The sequence below is a fragment of the Ursus maritimus genome, unplaced genomic scaffold (genome assembly GCF_017311325.1).
Source record: "Ursus maritimus isolate PB19 unplaced genomic scaffold, ASM1731132v1 scaffold_27, whole genome shotgun sequence".
Classification (NCBI taxonomy): Eukaryota; Metazoa; Chordata; class Mammalia; order Carnivora; family Ursidae; genus Ursus; species Ursus maritimus.
The window spans coordinates 6,248,786-6,268,701 of NW_024425230.1; the positions used below are offsets into that span (position 1 = coordinate 6,248,786).

The window sequence follows — 19,916 nt, forward strand, 5'->3', positions numbered from 1 at the left end:
GTTCGAAAAAGCATTACTCCTAATAGTATAAAACGAAACAAATATCTTCACAAGATAGGGTAAAAAAAATCGTGATAGATGCATAAGATATTATGTGGTAGTAAAAACAAATAGCATTATGGATGAATGAGGGAAATCAAGAGGGAAAAAGCAAGGCAGAGATGAGTATACACAGTATTTTATTTTCATGAAATCCAAGTACTGGTAAACAATGCATAGACCAGGGATGCATGTGGTCAAATATATATCAACGTAAAGGAATGAGGAACACACCACTCAGAACCATGACTTCTTTACCTCCTTACCTAGTTAAGTGAAGCGGATGAAGAGCACCAATGAGTATTGTTTTTGTGTTTTTAAAGATTTTATTCTTTTTAAGTAATCTCTACACCCAATGTGGGGCTCAAACTTAGAACCCTGAGATCGAGTCACGTGCTCCACCGACGAAGGCAGCCAGGCGCCCGTTTTGTGTTTTTAGATAAAGGATGGTTTCTCCAAAGTTATATGATGCTTCTAATTTATACAGAAAAAGTATGTAAATATTCTACCAGAATGAACACTCTTAAGTGTAAGAATTATTGTTTTGTTCAGTTATATCCCTGGTACCTACAATAATGCCTGGCACAGAGTAGGTATATAAAATGAATATAATCTTTAGAATGTACCAAATATTACATTAAAAAAAAGTCAATGAACAGATACGCCTCCCGTAGAGATGGCGGGGGAAATGAAGATAAAAGGGATTCAAACTATGCAGACATCAAACTGTCCCTGGACCCATAAAGTGAATCATCACCTCAGGATCAAACACTCTGATCCTGATGAATGATTATGAAAGGAAGATTCAAGGCAAAGAGAACTAAGCTAGCAGTTGAATGGGGACTGGCAAACTGAATTTAAAAAGAAAGCAGGAACTCTTAGAGCCATAGAACACTCATGTCACCACTAAAATGAAATGACACTCTAAGGCTAGACAGAGACCCGGGGTTGCTCAAACTGTTAGACAAAGGTGCAATAGTGAAGAGAACTCTCCTGAATAAAACTTCCAACAAATGACAATTTAGTATTGACTGGCACTCCATCCAGCCTCGGCCAGCCTGGCTCTACCGATGTGGCCGGCTTCTGCATTAGGAAGCAGAAATGCAGAAAGCACATGCCCACGAGCTCTTCCTGCCTGCTGACTGTCCTCTGCAGATGAAAAACCTGAAGGTTTTCCTTGTTGCTTCGGAAGAAGCTGTTCTCATTTTCCACCCCTTGAGCATTTCCTTCAAAGCATAATATGAGGTCCTATCAGACAACAGGCAGTTTTCCCTGCATGGGGAGGTGAGCACCTGGTAGTCAGCGAAGATTCACCACACCGCCAGTCGACCTTTCTTGTTGGGTTCACCTTCTATCACAACTACGTCACACCTGCCCTGTATGCATCTGACTGTGGGCAGACTCTAGGGCCTACATGAAACCTTCGTTCAGGTGGACAGGAGATCATCTCCCAAGGGAAGGATGGAAGGCACGTGCACTGTTCTGTGAAAGAGCAGTGGGAGAAGAAAATCAGGACCCCAAAGAATGAGGACCCCTGTTGCAGACAGCTGCTTGTGACAGGGATGGCTGGCTCCTGGACCCTGGTCAGCTTGCAGGCCAGGTCCTGCTCACTGACCACTGCCCGAGCTGGCCTTCACCTGCCCCAGCGAGGACACAGTGTGGGAAGGGCCTTGGAGCTTAGTCCAGCTTCACAAAGGAAGCAATTTGGGGCTTTCCAATGACAGTCTGAAGTCTGTCTTTTCAAAATGAGGAATTCTCAAATATCTGCCCTCTATGCAAAGAAAAGTTGCCAAAAAATTTATTATAAAAGAGAACAATGACAGAATATAAGCTTACACATTAATATTTACATTATATTCAAAATATATTACAGCTTTAATTTATGAACAGAAATATCCTGTCTTTTCTTCTTTTTCTTTTCTGCTTTCTTTGCGTCGCTGATTTGCATTTTTACTTGATCTTGTAATTTGGAAAAGAATGCTTGAGATGACTTTAAGGCTTTGTCTTTACCTTCATCCTGCAATTAAAAATAATAACACATTCATGCTATAAAATGTGCTTGTAAGTAAAAACAGCCAAATGATTACAACAGCGTACAAAAGTATAAAAATGCAGAAATTGAGAAGAAACTATGAAAAATCACACCAGTTAACACAGAGATATATGCGTTCTACGCTGCTGCGATGTTCTTGTAATTGAAGAGAGGAGGGAGCGGAAGACAACGGCTGCCAGACCCCAGGTGCCGTGAGGGCCCAGAGTTTCAGGCTGTTACTCCAGCCAGGCACCAGCAGCCTCTCACCGGCAGGCGGGTGGCATCAGCAGGCTCAGACACTCAGTGGAGCAGATGTCACCCACTGCTTGCCACGCCCTTCCCCACAAGGGCCCCCTGCAGTGATTTTCTTTCCTGCATCCTTACCTTTAGTAGCGACGCTTTGCCTGTTTTGGTCAGCTGTTTTAACTTCTCTGAAGCTACGGCCTTCGTGTATTTCCCCGCTTGGTCTGGGTTGTTCTTTTCAAGCAGTTTTCTCCGCTTTTCCTTCTCTTTTAGTTTCATATGCTTCTGATATTTCTTTTTCCTTCGTTCTCGTTTCTTGTCTGTAGCTGTTTTTTCAGCAGCTGTTTTTACATCTCCAGCTTTATTTTTTTCCTATTGAAAGTAACCACCAGTATACTAGTTAATCCAACTTAACACAACTCAGGAAATGGGAGGAGCAGCAATCCCACAGTGTGGCCAATGGGCTGTACCCACCACCAAGAGCTGAGTACACAGTACCTATCTGCACCCCACAGAGCTTTGGGAGCTCAGCTCTTTAAGACCTGGAATACATCCTTTGACAAAGCAGACTCTTACAGCAGCAGTTCAGCTTCCAAACTACATCGCCAAAGGCAGCCTGGAGAGCTGGATTATCACACTGACAGTGCCAGAAGCAAGCCCCCTACAGCACTTAAGACTCCAGATGGGCTTCAGGGACAACCTCAGTGCTAAGCTGCCGAGGACAGCCACTGGCTGGCAGGAGGGGCTCCCAGACATGGAAGGGAAACATCTATCCAGGGAGGATCAACGTCCTCTCTTTTCTCCCCAGCTGCCAGCCTATCCTGCCAGCACCGTCACCTGTAGAGGTGGCAGAGGTCCTGAAGGGGTGGGTGTGGGTGCAGCAAAGCAAGGGCAGACGGACAAAGAGCCACACTGCCAGGCCAGCCGTGAAGACGAGACCTGGCAGAAACCATCGTTCCTGTATAATGCATGAGCTTCAATGTTCATGAGCCAGGGACTGCCTCCATTTGGTTACATCCAACTTCTAATAATCCAAATGTTCTATTCTAGACACCGATTCCATTATTGGCTACATAATGGGGGAAAATGCTGATATTAAAGGACTGCTAGTATATGAGCAACATAAACCATTTATTTCAACCCAATATCACTGCTAGTATTCAAATTGGATTGTAACAAGATACAGACATCACATATTTATAATAAGATTTTATAAAGTAATTCTTATACCTGTACCTCATAATATCTGATTATAGAAGACTGATGTTTGAATACTATGTAATATTATTAGTTTGATTATACTTAGAAACTGCTGATACATTAAAATAAAAGCTACAAACTCCAGGATAATGACACTGAGTAGAGATCTAGCTATAAACAACTAATTTATTTAAAAAAAAAAAAACCCACAAAAACAAAAAAACCCTATATGTTTCAACACTGGTTTCTTACCTTGACTTCCTCCGGGGCCAGCAGAGCTGCATCACTCACGCTCACTGGGGCTACCTCCTCCATGGTTATGGCTGGCAGATTTGACACAACTTTAATCTCTGGAACAGGCTAGAAAAGAGACAATATGTTGAAGAGGAAGTCAGAAATAGTCCTAACAAAATATTTATATTTTGAACCTATTAGTTTTTCTTAATATCCTTTAAAATTGACTCTACTATTATTATTTTTATGTAGCGGTTCATCACTTACATACAACACGGGTGATTATCACAAGTGCCCTCCTTAATCCCCATCACCCATTTAGCCCATCCCCTACCCACCTCCCCTCTAGCAACCCTCAGTTTGTTCTCTATTGTTAAGGTGTAAACCTATTAATTTAAAGCATAATACATAAAATACTTTATGGAGGGGTGCCTGGGTGGTTCAGTCGGTTCAAAGTCTGACTTGGTGAAAAGTCTGACTCAGTTTTGGCTCAGGTCATGATCGCATGAGTCATGAGATTAAGCGCCACACAGGGCTCAGTGCTGTGTGGAGTCCACTTGTAGATTCTCTCTCTGCCCCTCCCCCCACTCACTTACTCTATCTCATATAAATAAATTAATCTTAAAAAAAAAAAGGTCTCCTAGGTCTTAAAAAAATAAAATATTTTATGGAGATTATTTAAAATGTGCAACAGTTGATAGCAAAAATCTTAAGCTACCTGGAATGATGGCAGTGTAGGTGGGCAGCATGGGCTACTTGAGCAATCTTTTGATACCTGAGTACTTTGGGGTCTTCTCTGTCTCACTGATGAACCAAAAACGCTTTTTTCTACACTTTTGCAGGACATTTCTGCCATATTCAAACACCACTTCTTTCACCTATTACACAAACTATTCTCATCTGCCACGGATGTGGACATTTTCCAACAATCCTATTTAATGTTAAATAAAATCCATTGATTTTTGTGAATATTATCCTGTCTTTGGTTATAAAAAAAAGACCAGCTAGAACAAATGGGTAGCACAGCGGTTAAGCGTCTGCCAAATAGTCTACTTGATAAATTTTCTCATCTTCCAGCTACTGAAAACATAGCTTTATAAACAACTGTGAGATAATACAGAACTGCTTTGGAAAACTAAAACAGTACTGAAATAAATTAAACCTATTAGTTATAAAAAGGAGAAATGTTATGTAATGTTATAAAATGTAATGTTAATTGAAGAGCTTCTTTTGGGAAAGAAATGCCCAGGAAAGAGAGAAATGAAAACAAGCTTCATACTGTCCATGATAATAGCAAGACACTAGTGATTATTTACCCAACACTTACACTAATGCTCTTTACATCTAATTCTTGTACATCTCTAAGGAGCACTAGGGGACAGGGGCTGTGTCACTAGAGTGGAGTAAAAGATAGAAGTGGGGGACACAGCAGGTGCCCTGGAGAGAACATAGGACTGAGGGGAGAGGGGCTCTACTGCAGACAGCATCACTGATTCCTTCACACATCCCTTTTCTTACCGCAGTCCTGGCCATATGCCAATCAACTAGCAGATGTGTGCCCCAGGAAATTTCAGAGAGAACAAAAATAAGTCATACACACAACAGGATCCTGGATTCTAACAGAAAAAAATGTCAGACTGCGAAAGAAATAATTTCCTCCATTGGACCACTGATCACTTATTTATTAGGAATATCATGTTCCATTGTACAATTTAAAGAGAAATACAAAGAAAATGGGAGATAGCCCAGAAAACAACAACAACAACAACAACAAAATGATGACTGGTCAACAGGGTTTATGGAGATCGTGAAATATGGAACTGAAGATGAAAAAAGTTCATATTAAGGGAAACCTGCACCAAAAATTCTACATTTCTGAAGAGTAATAAGAAAGGCTTTCAAACTGGGGCATGTAGGCCCAAATATATTCCCTCCTTCTTCAATTCCCAAGGTTCCAAGGAAGGTCTGAGTACTTCCCCATTGTCAGGCTCCGTGTTAGTGTGGTGGACATAACAGGGAAACGGCAGTGAACAAAACACACTTGTGGTGGTTTGGAAACAAGTAGAGAACGATCAGTAATTGACCAATTGCAATCATAGTGCTATGACGGAAATGAATGCAGGGAAGAGGGACATGGCATTCAGCCTGACACCCCAGAGGTAGGAAGGAGCCAGCCATGGAAAGAAGGAAGTGCAGCTTAACAGGCGGAGAGCCCAGCAGGAAGGTATGAGGAAGGGGGCACTCTGCCCACTGAAGGCACAGCAAAGAGACCAATGTCGCTGGGGGGAGACAGGAAGCCAGATCATGTGGGGCCTTGTAAGGCACAGGAAGAGATCATGTTCTTCACATCAGTGACTTTTTCACAGTAAGACCTGCTGGCCAAGAGGGGTTGAGAATTCCTCTCTTTTCTTCATCCATTACACAGCCCACACTAGGCACTTTGGTAACTAAAGATGGCTCCTGCCACCAAAAACTTACTGTCATATAAATTACATGTGATTAACCAAAACCAAAAAAAAAGCAGGTGATAAATGCTGATTGTCTGAGAAGACAAGATACTCACACAGGACAAAACACCTAACCATCAAAGAATCAGAAAGATTTTGGTGATTACCTCTTCTGTATAGACGAAAGGTGAAGCAATTTCCCTAATTCACAAAGCTAGTTAGGGGCAGAATCAAATTCAGGTTTCTGACTTCTAGACTAGTCCCTGAGATTCATGACACCTCATTTCTAGAAAACACAAGGGACACAAAGGGGCAATAGGTGAGCAAGTACCAAAAGGATGGCACAGCATGTTTTATGGGCTCACAGGGGACAGTGAGAAGGAAAGGAAGCTCTAAAAAGTACAGAGGCATACTGGGCCAAGCGTGGTGGGAGTCAGACAGACAGACAGGGAGATCACTGGAGGTCTGGGCCTGGTGCAGGAGTGTGATGCAACAGGAGAACATGGACCTACAGTTATATCCAACCCGCCCAATCTCCTAAGCCTTGGTTTCCTCATCTGCAAAACAGAAAGAGTAATACCTGCCTCAGTGTTTTGTGGCTGAAGAGTTAATGAGCAGGCCACTACCATCATCAAGATGGCAACACTGGTCGATCCCAACTTTAGTCCTCCTCACAAGACAAACTAACTAGCAACTATCCATAGATGAGATAGTACTGGGAAAATCCCAGAACCCAAGGTAAGGCTGAAGCAACCCTCCGGACCACAGAGACTTAAGAAGGACCACATTAGAAGGGTAGAAGAGGTTACACTCTCACCATATCATCCCTCTCCCAGGCCAGCACAGTGCCCCATTGACAGAGACCTGGCCTATGGTTTCTCCAGTGGAAGAGAGCCCAAGGTAGCCTTCCAGCTCCCCAGCACTGCAGGATGCTTCTGGGCAGACCCAATCACACCTGTGTCATGGGGATCATGGAGGGAATCTGTGGGGCTTGACCACTGAGGATCATATTGGGATGAAGAACAAGGGCAGGGCTTCTAGCAACCAGTGCTTGGATCTTGGCAGACCATGTGCCTCCTCACAGGAGTGCCCAAGTAAGAGATCCCAGCCAGCAGCCTTGCCCATCTGCAGAGCCAAGCTAGTGCCCCTGTCTGGCTCAAAGAGATATCTGCACCCCCATGATTACTGCAGCATTATTTACAATAGCCAAGTCATGGAAACGACAGAAGTGTCCATCAACAGATGAAAGAATAAAGATAATATGGTGCATATATAAATACACACAAACACATACGCACACACAAACACACGTACACACACACACACTGGAATACCATTTACCATAAAAAGGAAATTCAGCCATTTGTGACAATACTGATGGACCCTGAGACATTATGCTAAGTGAGGTAAGTCAAACAGAGAAAGACAAATACTGTGTGATCTTGTTAGGCAGGAAATTAGGCATGAGCAACAGGAGGATAGACTTTAGATGTCCTGCCAGAGAGCACCGCCCAGGGACCACCACATTCTACCCATCTAGCAGTAGGTTTGGGGTTGCAACATCCCAGCAGAGTAAGAGTTGGGTTTGTTGTGCTTATTGCACTAATGCAGAAAGCAGCTATTTGTCCCTACTTGACCTATGTCTCTAGAATAGAAATGTTGCAGTTGCCCACTCTTGCAGGCACTTAGAATACATCTTGGGAAAGGACATGAATAGGTGGCTAATTATTATATAATCCAGACCTGTCACTCAACTGTTGCCACCCTAGGACACTCAGAAAAGAAATGACATAAGCCCACACCCCAGAGTTTCTTGGCCCTTTGTCTCTCTTGACTGGCCCGCTCCTCCCTTGGAGTATACTTTAATAAAATTTTCTGTGCTTTAAAACAGCAGGGTGACTACAGTTAACAGTATTGTATTGTATATTTCAAAGTTGCTAAGAAAGTAGATCTTAAAAGCTCTCATCATAAAAAGAAAACTCCAACTATATGGGGTGATGAATATTAACTAAACTTACTGTGGTAATCATTCCCCAATACACAGAGGCAGGTATGCCATGCCTTTCAAAAGTTAATGCTAGGCCACTTTGCTTTTACAAAAGACCTACATTACTACGTGTTTTTGCTAACTGACAGAAATCTGAAAATCTTACAAAATCACTTTTATAAAAAAAGTGAAGGCAAACATAGCATTCAGCATCTGTTCTGTAGCAAGTGGCCCTGCCCAGCCTTCCTCAGGAACTATACTTGGTATCTCAGCATCAAGCCACCAGAGCTTTAAATGGTGTCTGCGAGCATCTGTGCTTTATCTCAATTTACTTGTGCATCCATTACGAGATGGTCCTAAAGTATCAGGAAAGCCTAGGACAGGTTATTTTTGGGGTCTGTAAAAGCTCAAAAAATTTTCCATTTAATTAATGGTAATTGCTTCTTTGCTTTACCCCATTTAGGATTCTGAAAGGTTTTATAAGAATAGTTTGCTTTCTGATGGTGGGGGAACCCATATATCAAACCACTGTTGTATATCTTCAACTTACACAGTGTTAAATGTCAATTATGTCCTAATAAAACTGGGGAAAAGGGGTTAATATACATAAAGGACTTAATATGGGAAATAGCAGGTATTCAGAAAATATCAGGTACAGACATCACAGGTCTCCGGACCAACCACAGGATGAAAATACAACTGAAGGCTGAATAACAAGAAAGAGTGAGAAATGAAGAGAACCCGTGGCTAAGACTTTAGGTCTGGCAAGGGCCCATTCGGAGATCAGGTTGGATCAGCAGAGGAAGCCAGAACTGTCTAGGACTAGAAATTCCTACAGGTCTGTATCCTAAAACCAAACAAAGAGCTAGCCTCACAGAATCTCAGAGGAATTAAGGTCACATCTGCTCTGACTACACACAGATTTGTTAACACACTTACTGGTTTAGGGATGAAGTGAAAGTTTGAGAGGGCATCCAATTTTAAGAAGAGGGAATCCATCATCTTCTGAATTTCTTTGTGTTCTGGATTTTCTTCTTCTGCTGTTTTTTGCTTAGGAAATAAGTTCAACAACATCAGATTGAGCAGCTTAGTACACATCACAGGACAAAACACAAGGGTCAATAGGGTATGCCCCCATTTCTCATCAAGGCTTCAGCTTCAAAGACACATTACAAGGCAGAATCAAAGTCATCAAGACCATAACGGTACCAGCAGCAGCCAAAGCAGCAACGTGGCGTGCACCTTAGGAGCTGCAGCAACCCCCCCCTATGATTCAGAACTTACAATTTAATTCCCTTGGTATTCACTTCTGTCAAGAACTAAGCCACTCCCACTCGGATGGCTCTCATTAAAAGAAAGGGGAGCTGGGTAAGAAGGGTTGGATGTTGAGGAACTGGAACAGCGCGCTATGCACTGTTGGTGACGATGTAAAGGGTGCAGTCACAATGGAAATGAATGAGGCAGCTCCTCAAAAAGTTAAACAGAGAACTGCTATATGACCCAGCAATTCCATCCTTAGGTAAATACCCAGGAGAATGGAAAAAGAGGTTCCCAAACAAATATATGTAAACACCTGTTCAGAGTAGCACTATTCCCAACAGCCAAAAGGTAGAAACAACCCAAATGCTCACAATCCCCTCTTCCCTCTGCCCATAACGTTTATTCTAAAAGGCTAAGAATTTTTTTTATTAAAACATAACAAAACACACCAGAATGGGGAAGCGACCGGCTCTTTGCCTCCACGACCATGATGCCATCGGGGTCTGTTTCCAATGTCTGTCATCAGTGCCCACTTTTGGCCACATCTAAGCATTTGCCACTCCTTCTTTATCTTAACTCATTTTTTTATCCTGAACATGTTTGCCTCATCCCAGATAGTAATGGCTGTGAAATCGTACATATAAAACTAAAGTTCATTCATGTGCTATGTACCATCACCTTGCTTATTACCTCCAGGATGGATACCAAACTTCAGAAAATACTCATCAACATCCCCAGACGAACTCTTAATGGAATGGGTCTAGAATTAGCCTAAATTAAGTCCATACTCAAACTTGTGAACTGGTTGTTGAATTCTAGACCAGACATAAATGAAACTGTATTTACAGAGCTCATTACAGCTCTACGACGATTACATATTTAATTTTTTAACTCTCATGGTTACAAAATGTTTTCTGTGTTTACTGAATCTTCTAAGTAGCCAAGCAATGTTCAATAACATGTTCCAACTACCACTTTGGGTTGCAAAGCAGCCAGGAAGACTTAATTCAAATCTTTCCAAATCTTCAACTTAACAGTGGCAATAAGGCACTGATTGCTATTGCTGCTAAGTGACATTAATAATAATCAGATCTGGCAGGAATCCTAAATGGCTTTTGCAAATAAAAACACCATCTCATCCCCAAGCACATACTGACCACATTCTCAATAAATCAAGTGTGAAGGAATAATTCAATCACTATATTGGTAATACAGTATTATTGGAAATACGACTTTGTCCTACTTAACCAGGTATTTTTTTTTAAGAATCTAAGTGAAAAGAAACAAGAATCAGGGGCGCCTGGGTGGCACAGCGGTTAAGCGTCTGCCTTCGGCTTAGGGGATCGAGCCCCACATCAGGCTCCTCCGCTGTGAGCCTGCTTCTTCCTCTCCCACTCTCCCTGCTTGTGTTCCCTCTCTCACTGGCTGTCTCTATCTCTGTCAAATAAATAAATAAAATCTTTAAAAAAAAAAAAAAAGAAAAAAAGAAACAAGAATCAAGAATCAAAAACCAAATAACCCACCAGACCAAAAATCTGAATGAATTTCACAGATAATGTTCTATCGATAACTTCTAAAGTATGAATGAGAACTGATTTTAAAATTGTAGGACTACTATAATAGTTGCTGGAAAGTTAATTAGCTGTGGAACGATCAGACGACCAATGAATAATTGCAAAACAAGCTCTCCTACCCCCTCGCATTCAGTGGCAATATTATAATCCCTCTACTCCTACCATACTGTTTCACATTTAAATGAGGTGAACCAAGAGCTCAAGATTTATTTCATGAATTTCAGCCATTGGGGTGGAACCAGCAGAGCTGAATATCTACTTCTCTCTCTCTCTCTTTTTTTTTTTAATAACGATGGCTTTGCCTTCTGGGCTTCCTTACCTGGTTGAGTTTGATGTACTCCTGCTCATAAATTTCAGCAAGGCTCAATTTGCTCTTCTCATGGTCTAATGTTAAACGTTTTTTATATTCATATGCATCCTCTTTAGGTCTTTCTTTACGTACTACATCATCCCAAGCCTGCAATATCAAAGTTGGAAGGAACATAAATCTTATCATTTCATTCCAGGCTCACTTAAGACTCTTCCCCTGGAATATTTATGGCCAGCCCAGAGCAAATGATAGCAAAAGTAATTAATTTCAACCTGCAAAATGACTATTCAAGTCACAAAAAATAAGTATTATGAAAAGAAAAGACAGCATTACTTAAGTTTCCTTTTTTTGTTTTAAATACATCTTTCTCCTGGTTATGAACTTTAATTCCCCATTTCCTTATCATGGTTTGTTTAAAAGTCAACACTTAAGAGTTTGTCCTGTTGCATTTCAAATTTAAGGACAGTCTACATATAGTACCTACCCTTCAAACTCTTCCTATTTTGAGGAAACATTATACACATTTTAAAGCCATCCCTTATTGTACATGTCATATGTCCAGTCTTATTCTAAGTTTACAAAGTAAGATCAATTCTTTTTTTTTTTTTTATGTGACTGATATTATTGAACACCGGTGTAGCAGACTGTGTAGATGCCCTGCTTCATATCCCCTGGCCCATCCCTGAGTTCACCTGTAGCTGCAAGGAGAACTATTCCCATGTTTGTAGATGCTGACAGCTTCCCATTTCAAGCTAGGACTCTGCTTCTTATCCTATGGGTTTTCTGGAAGGCTAGGGGATCTTGCCTACCTGTGCTCAAGAGAGCTCTGAGGTGTCTAGGACTTAACACCTCCAGAGGCAGCTCTCAACCACTTAAGGACTGAGTTTAGTGGATAAATATTCCAGCAGACCCATCCCTGGTGGGGTAAACCTGAGACATATTCTACATAGATCTTCAGGGGTCCCCCGCAGGTGCATTCCCAGTTGCCCATTGTGACAGTTAATTTCATGTGTCAATTTGACTGAGCGAAGGAATGCCCAGATAGATGGTAAAATATTATATCTGAGTATGTCTGTGTGGGTGTCTCTGGAAGAGATCAGTATCTGAATTAGGAGACTGAGTAAAGATGCCTTCACCAGTGCGGGTAGACATTATCCAACCCACTGAGGGCCCAAACCGAACAAAAAGTGGGAGGAAGGGTGATTCTGCTCTCTGATTGAGCTGGGACATCCATCTTCTCCCGCCCTGGACATCAGTGCCTCTAAGTTTTCCGACCTTTGGACTTGGATTGGAACTTGTATCACCAGCTCCCTGGTTCTCAGGTCTTGGGACACAGCATTCCTGGTTTTCTGCTTGCAGGCAGCAAACCATGGGGTTTCTCAAACCTCCATCATCACATGCATCCTTTCCTTCCCCATTTGGGGTTATTTTTCAGTATCCAATTTTAATGTATCAATTGTGTTTTTGATTATCTTTCTATACTTTTTAAGTGGTTGCTCTAGGGATCTAAGATCAATTCTTAAACAAAAACTTTGCTAGGTTTTTAACATTTGAAAAAAACCCTTTATCTGTCCCAGCAGATACTGTGCCTAAATGAAGGGTCCCAAGTATGACCACATCAGGTCAGAACTAGTCCTCATACCTGTCACCCTCCACCAGCTTCACCAGGCACCACCAGACAGGTGAACAAGGGGCAAGGAAGATCGGCAGTGGCTCTGGCTACCCGTTCTCCTCAGGCACAACTGCCCTTCTTTCCAGAGCACTAGTGAAAGGCAGAGTCTCACACAACAAAAGCAATAGAAGATGAGGATAGTGTAGACTTAGTAGTAGACTTCAGGGTAGATTTAGGGCTTTAAATGAAAAACTGATACAAACAAAATTTCTATGAAAACAAAGAAGAGTGATGGTCCCAAAACAGTCTCATATTATTTCTAAAAATTCCAGTGAATTTTAAATTAAGTTAAATTTCATTCTTACTGACCTGATCTCTTATCCTCTGCTTAATGATATCTTCCAGTTGAAGGGTGGTTTCCTCTGTAATCACAGGTGCTAAAGAAAATATAACATGTACTCATTAGGTAGATATAAACTAGACCAGTCCCTGTAGGCGCTAATTAGCATAGCAGTAACTCCTGGGTGAATTAATAGTACTGTGGCTATGTAAGAAAATGTCCTATTTCTTAGAAGATAGATGTAAAAGTACTTAGGAGTGAAGTGTCATGTTATTGGTAAGTGATTCAGGGGAAGAAAGTACACACACTCGATCACATACATACACAATGCAGGGAAAGCAAATATGCCAAAATGTTAACCTGTGAATCCAGCTGAACGGCATCTCTATGTTTGCTGTACTATTTTTTCAACTTTTCTGTACACTTATAAGTTTTAAAATAAAAAGTTGGGAGGAAATAAATAAAACTACTTCTCTATGAATTAGAACCGTAGAAAAAGCGTAGGAACACACAACTTGCAGGAGCCCAGCAGGCTCACGTACCCATGCGGACTGCGTGGTCAAAGTGCAGAGTCTCCTCTAGGAGGCTGTTCTCTGGGCGCTTTTGAGCTGTCACTTCCCCTTGAAGCTGCCAAGGTTTTTTTTCCAACAACTCTTTTTCTAAAGATGCAATTTTTTCATTCATCTAAGAAAGAGACAAAAATTACACATTTAGGAAACAAAATCAGGTTTATAGCTAAATAAAAGCAACTAACATCTTTACAAGCACAAAAACAAGAAACGCATTATTCCTCAATACATTTGTTTGGTTCTTGCCACTGTTTTATTACTAAGCCAACAGTGACCTCCTATTGCTGACACCTGAAGTGGGTGAGGAGCTGCAGATGACCCTCCTCTTTCCCTCCCTGATTTGAAACGCCATGTTTATAATAGACTGAATTCCCCCAGCAGAATCTGGGTAGATTTCTGGGCTCTATTCTAGTCTAATGGTCTATCTATTCAGAAGCCACTATCAATTTTAATTATTAGAGCACTGCAAGATTCATTAGAACATTAGTAACTGAAGGAGCCTCTTTTCACCCCACACTCCCAAATCCAAATTATCTCTAACTACTAAAAGACATCTACAGTGACTTTATAGTGTACGGAATGCCAGCCTCCTCAGCCCCTTTACTAAATTCTCATATTTTTCCTAACAGCTTTCAATTCATCTACTTAGGTTTTTCCAGTACCCTTTGCAAATATTAACGCTCACTTCAGTTTTTCCTACCTCTTATCCTTCTCTTTTGTAGTTGCACCAACACTTCTACAAGGATGTTGAATAACAGTGATAATGGTAATTGTGGACATTTTGTCTTATTCTTTATTTTAGAGGGATATTTCTAGAATTTCACCACTGAGCAGGACAGCACCTTTTGGCTAGATGGGTTTGTATTTCACTACAAGTGAAAATTAGGAAGGGATATTGAATTTCACCAAATGTCTTGTTGACATATAAGAAAAGAACCATATGGTTTTCTCCTTATTCTGTTATTCTGTTACGACCAAGAATTACATTAAGAGATTCTCTAATCCTGAATCAAGAAAATGAGGCCCATTTGGTTGTGGTGTTGTTAGTCTTCTGCTGTGTTATTTTAGATATTTACGTCACTGTTCATAAAAGGAACTGGGTGTGAGTGTTTTAATGTCAGGTTTGGGTATCATGTTATAAGAAAAAAAGTTTGGAAGCTTTACTCTTTATATGTGGGAATTGATCAAACAACATTCCATTATGTATTTCTTCAAAGTTTGATATAATTCTCAAGTAAAAAACCTGCTTTTCTTTCTTTCTTTCTTTCTTTTTTTTTTTTTTTTTTTTGAGAAGACACAGGGAGGTTGGGCACTAACTCAATGCAATTTCACATTTTCTTTCCCAATGCTTCCCCACTCCCTCCTTTAAATCTTCTCTCTCTTCTGGGAACAATCTGACAATCTTGGATTTAATTCAGATTCTCTTTTTCTAATAATTCTTTTGATATCCTTGATATATTTGATTATTTGCCTGTTCTCAGTTCTAATTGTGTGATGTAATTTTAATGTGGTTAAATGGTAAAGACAAAAAACTGGAGCCAGGCTTATCTATTACTTGCAAATAACACTTCCATTTGTCTGAAATCATAATCATAAGGAAATAATTTTTATCAACTTTGGAAGATGTGTTTGAGATGGTATTAATTAACATTCAGACAATGTGGAGATATCTACAGAATATCTCAAAGAAGCAGTATCCTTATAAGCAGCTGAAACAGCTACAAAGAGAAGTTCACAAGACAGCTAATTAAAAAAAAAACAACAACCCATTAGTATAAAGAAACCAAGGACAGAGGAAAAAAACAGGTTTTTACATAAATCGAAAGTGGCAGGTTGGGAAATCAGCACTGAATTTTGCAAGTTAGCTACCTTCCACATGGGCATCTCTATACAGTGTCTGGCAGAGAGTAGCAGCAAGATTTTTGTTTTGTTTTTTAAAGGATAATTAAGCATTCCACCAAGAACAACAGAGTAGATTAGTTATCTGTGAGTTCCACAGTCCTGGGAAACATATAAAAAATTCCTTAAATTCCCAATTCTTACCTTTTCCTGTCTCTTTTCATTTGTTTTTCAAAGGATAATTAAGCATTTCACCAAGAACAACAGAGTAGTTATCTGTGAGTTCCACAGTCCTGGGAAACATATAAAAAATTCCTTAAATTCCCAATTCTTACCTTTTCCTGTCTCTTTTCAAAAGAGGATTTAACTTCATCAAAATCTTTCTGTACACTTAAGATATTTGTATCCTCACATTCCTCATCATCTGGCAAAGCAAAGGTTACTCTTTTCGAGGTTTCTTTACGTTGTTTACTGTCTTCACTTTCTTCAAGGTCATTATCTTCATCACTATAATACCAAAACACTTATGAAAGGATAATACACTATTTTTCATTAGGAAAACAAAACCAATTCTCTAGTAATTGAAGATATTTTGTGTACCTAACACAAATGGTCAGAATTCCAAAGTCATTCAGTTATTAAGGAACAGATGGTAACATTTAGGGGAAATAGAACAAAAAAGTGTGCAACATATAAAAAATAAATTATTCCTCAATCTATAATACAAATGTATCTCACAATAATAACAGTAAGGTACTTTTATTGGCACAAAAAAGCAAATAAAAGCTCCTTGTAATAAAGGTTTGATTGCCACTGCCAGTGATATTTATCTTCATTAGATGATCTCTAAAGCCCCTTTAAACTCAGAGACTTTCTTCTGGCTACCTTGAGACTATCTGATCTTAGAGAATGTAACTTCTTAGAACAAACATTTGACGACTATGAGTACACACATATAACTGGATGGTTCTAGCTCACCAAGTAAAGGATTCAAAATACTCACGTTTCAGAAACGCTCTCTTCTCCTTCTTCATCAGCAATTTCTTCCTCTTCTTCATTTGAACCCAGTCCATCGTCAAGAACACCTCCTGGGTCTTCATCACTTTCAACTGGATCAAAGAAGTCTTTGTATTTCAGGTTTCTGGAACTTTTACCTGACTAAAGTAAAAACACTTTTCAAACTTTCAATTAAGAACAGAAGAACACATTAAATCATGCATATATGTGTATGCATATTACATACGTGGAAAGAACTACTAGACTATATAACAAACTGGAAGGAAGGATAGATTCATTTATAACTGATAAGACACAGCACAATATTCCTAATTCTAATTACTTCCAAAATATCCCTGCCTAAAGATACAAATGCTTTCCTCTTCCTATTATTATTTTTAGTGTTTAGTGAGAATATGTTGAGGAAAATTCTGACTACTTCTAACAAGTATTCTGTAATAAGGAAATAAGAGCTTTGGTTTAATTTTTCTAGTCCATTGTTTTCAACTGATCTAAATATTTCATTTACGCCTGGTGAGTTTTGAGGTATTTTAAACCTCTTCTCAAGAAATAAAACAAAATCTAATTTAAGGAGGTAGAAAGTCCTCTTTCTCTCTTCCCCCAAAACCTTACTTTAGGTTTTTGACTTCCAAGCAGTTCTCCCTCATCTTCATCAGAATTAACATCTTCAAAAAAATCAATGTCTTCCTCTTCCTCGTGATCTTTTTGTTCCTCTTCCTTTTCCATGTTTTCTAAAAAGGTCTCCATTTCAGATAATTTGAAAAATTTATCATCTACTATGGACTTCTCTCTTGGTTTCCTAGGCACTTTGTCTTGCACCTTGCTCTGTTGCTCCAATTTGCTGATATCAAAATCAAGATCGGAATCCTCATCACTGAAAACTGGACTTTTCCTCAGATCAACTTTGCTCAAGTTTTTAGCTCTCTCATCCACTTTAGGATCATCACCACTCAGGTCAGCCACTTCCTCCTCCTCTAGATCTTGTTTGAGGGCCTCCTGACCATCGGACTCCACCTCTGAGCCATGCTCTTCACACTCCTGCTCTTCGTTCTCTGGAAGAAGACTGATATCTTCATCTTTAATGGTTTTACTAACTGCATTCTGGAAGTACTGTAAAATTGGTTCATTTTGCAATTCGAGTTGCTGCCAAATCTGCTCATCATCAAAATTGTCTATCACCAGTTTTTTTAATGGACTTCCATGGATCCTGTCATTCTCTAATATTTTATTAAAATCATAAAGTACTTTTGTTAACGAAGTGAAGTTTGATGCCAATTCATCTTGAATCCTATTAAGGGAGCACAGGGAGGAAGTTTAAAGAGATTTATAATTATAGGCAATAATTTCACAGCACTGTGAATTAAAAGGAAAAAGAAGCCCAACTCTTGTGCAAAATCAAATTTGAATGAAATATCCAATTTTAAGCATAGATTCTGGCCCATAAGAGTGTATTATCTTGCTGAGGAGCCACATTAATACATAACTAAGTCTGTGAATCTGCTATATGGATTTTAGGCAGTGAAACTATTACACACCTCTTTACCTAAAGATATATAGTGAATCTTAGCCTTAAATGCTCCTATAATAAACGCTATATTATATGCCACTCCATTCAGTCAATGGTTAACATATGTTTAGCAAGAGTACTCAGAGAATACCTCTGAAGATGTGACATCTGAAATGAGACCTGTATACAAGACAGTCTTACAAAGATCTGGAAACACATATTCCAAGCAGAAAAAAACAGTGAGAACAAATTTCCCAAGATGGGAATGAGCTTGATGAGTTTGAGGAATACCAGCATGGTTAGGGTGTGGTGAAGGAGGCAGAAGGCCAGGGAGGTAGATGGGAGCTGAATCATGCAGGGCTAAGAGGTAAGAGTTTGCTGTTTTAAGTGTAAAGACAAGCCATCAGAAGACTGTGAGCAAAGGAGCAAAATGATATAATTTACACTTTGGAAAGATGGCCAATGGAGGACAAGGACCGAAAGTACAGTGATTAGGCTGACACAGTCATCCAGGCAAAAGATGATAAACAACTGTGCAAGGGTTAGAGCAGCAAATACTGTGAAAAGCAGTCAAATTTAGAATATAGTTTGAAGAGAGAACCGACAGAATTTGCTGATGAATTAGCGGCAGAAATGAGAAAAAGTAAGATATGAAGGAAGCAGCTTAGTTATGTCTGAGTGACTGAAAAAACAGATGCCATTTACTGAGATAGGGAAGGCAGATGGTGGGAGCATGTGGAAAAGATTTCCGGGAGGGCAGAGTATAACAGAGTAAACAGAAACAACAGTTCATTTTGGACATAAGAAATCTGAGATTATGTGCACCTGACGCTCAAGGCAAAGGTCGGGTGTGAAACACAAATCTGAGAGCCACACTTTCATAGATCATACTTTAAGTCCTTCAACAAAATACAAAGAGCTTGTGTTGGGAAGAGAGATTAAAGACAATCTAATTCTCAAGAAGCTCATCGTTGGGGGGAGTAGACAGACAAACAACAAATCTAATACTTTCAATAAAGTATGATAAGTAAGTTAAGCACTGGGTGGTTTGGAAGCATGATGGATAAAGAGCAACCAACCTAGCGCGCGCGCATCTGTATGTGAAGAGTAGGGGGGCGCTTAAGACTCAATGGAAGCCTCTGGGCGTTAATAAGTTGAGCTTAGTTTGGTTAGCACACGACTGGGAGATCTAGACTGTACAGCATTTAACAATTTAAAATTTTTTGATAGGCTAGGGGCGCGTAAACTATTTGAAATCTGGGGGAAACAGATGTACGCTTCCCTTCATCTTCCCCCCACTCCAGAATCTGCTGGGGGCCGCAATCAGCGCCCACGTGAGACCTGGGCCGCACCCCGAACCCAGGCCGTGTTCACTTACGTGAGAAAGCACTCTGGCTGGCCGGTGGCTTTATCAACCTCCTTCAGACACCGCTCCACGGTCCGTCGACGCCAGACCCGCGGGGCCATTACTGTCTGCAACTCGGGACACAGCGCCGCATGCACAGGAAAAGGGTCGCCCGGAAACCGCACCACAAAGACGCGCCACGCGCAGCCTGGACCCTGGAGGCAAAGGTTCCGCGGAATACAGGTTCCGGACCCACCCCCTGCCGGAGCCAATGGCAGCACGAGAACTTTCACTGGGCCGTTGGTTAGTTCTAGCGCCTTTGAACTTTCTCTAAACTTTCTGTTTTGTATTCCTGAGGGGC

The 19,916-nt window shown here is 40.4% G+C and overlaps 1 protein-coding gene across 1 annotated transcript; it reads right to left on the reverse strand.

The window, feature by feature from the left end:
* Positions 1-162: 162 nt before the first annotated feature.
* Positions 163-19,742, reverse strand: MPHOSPH10 (M-phase phosphoprotein 10). The gene is made up of 11 exons (XM_008687569.2): positions 19,589-19,742; positions 17,316-17,991; positions 16,690-16,844; positions 16,022-16,193; positions 13,821-13,962; positions 13,308-13,375; positions 11,336-11,473; positions 9,122-9,232; positions 3,767-3,874; positions 2,456-2,686; positions 163-2,056 (listed from the first exon to the last, which is right to left on the reverse strand). The coding sequence occupies exons 1-11, from the start codon at positions 19,675-19,677 to the stop codon at positions 1,907-1,909; spliced, it is 2,040 nt and encodes a 679-aa protein (XP_008685791.1). The 5' UTR covers positions 19,678-19,742; the 3' UTR covers positions 163-1,906.
* Positions 19,743-19,916: the final 174 nt, after the last annotated feature.

What these genes read in the sequence shown, in the direction of transcription:
- MPHOSPH10 (XM_008687569.2), bottom strand. Translation starts at nt 19,677, where the DNA reads ATGGCCCCGCGGGTCTGGCGTCGACGGACCGTGGAGCGGTGTCTGAAG. An exon ending in TGGCCCCGGAGGAAGTCAAG is followed by an intron (nt 2,687 to 3,766) that starts GTAAGAAACCAG and finishes TACTTTCAATAG; the next exon opens with GAAAAAAATAAAGCTGGAGA. An exon ending in GCAAAGCGTCGCTACTAAAG is followed by an intron (nt 2,057 to 2,455) that starts GTAAGGATGCAG and finishes TTTTAATTGCAG; the next exon opens with GATGAAGGTAAAGACAAAGC.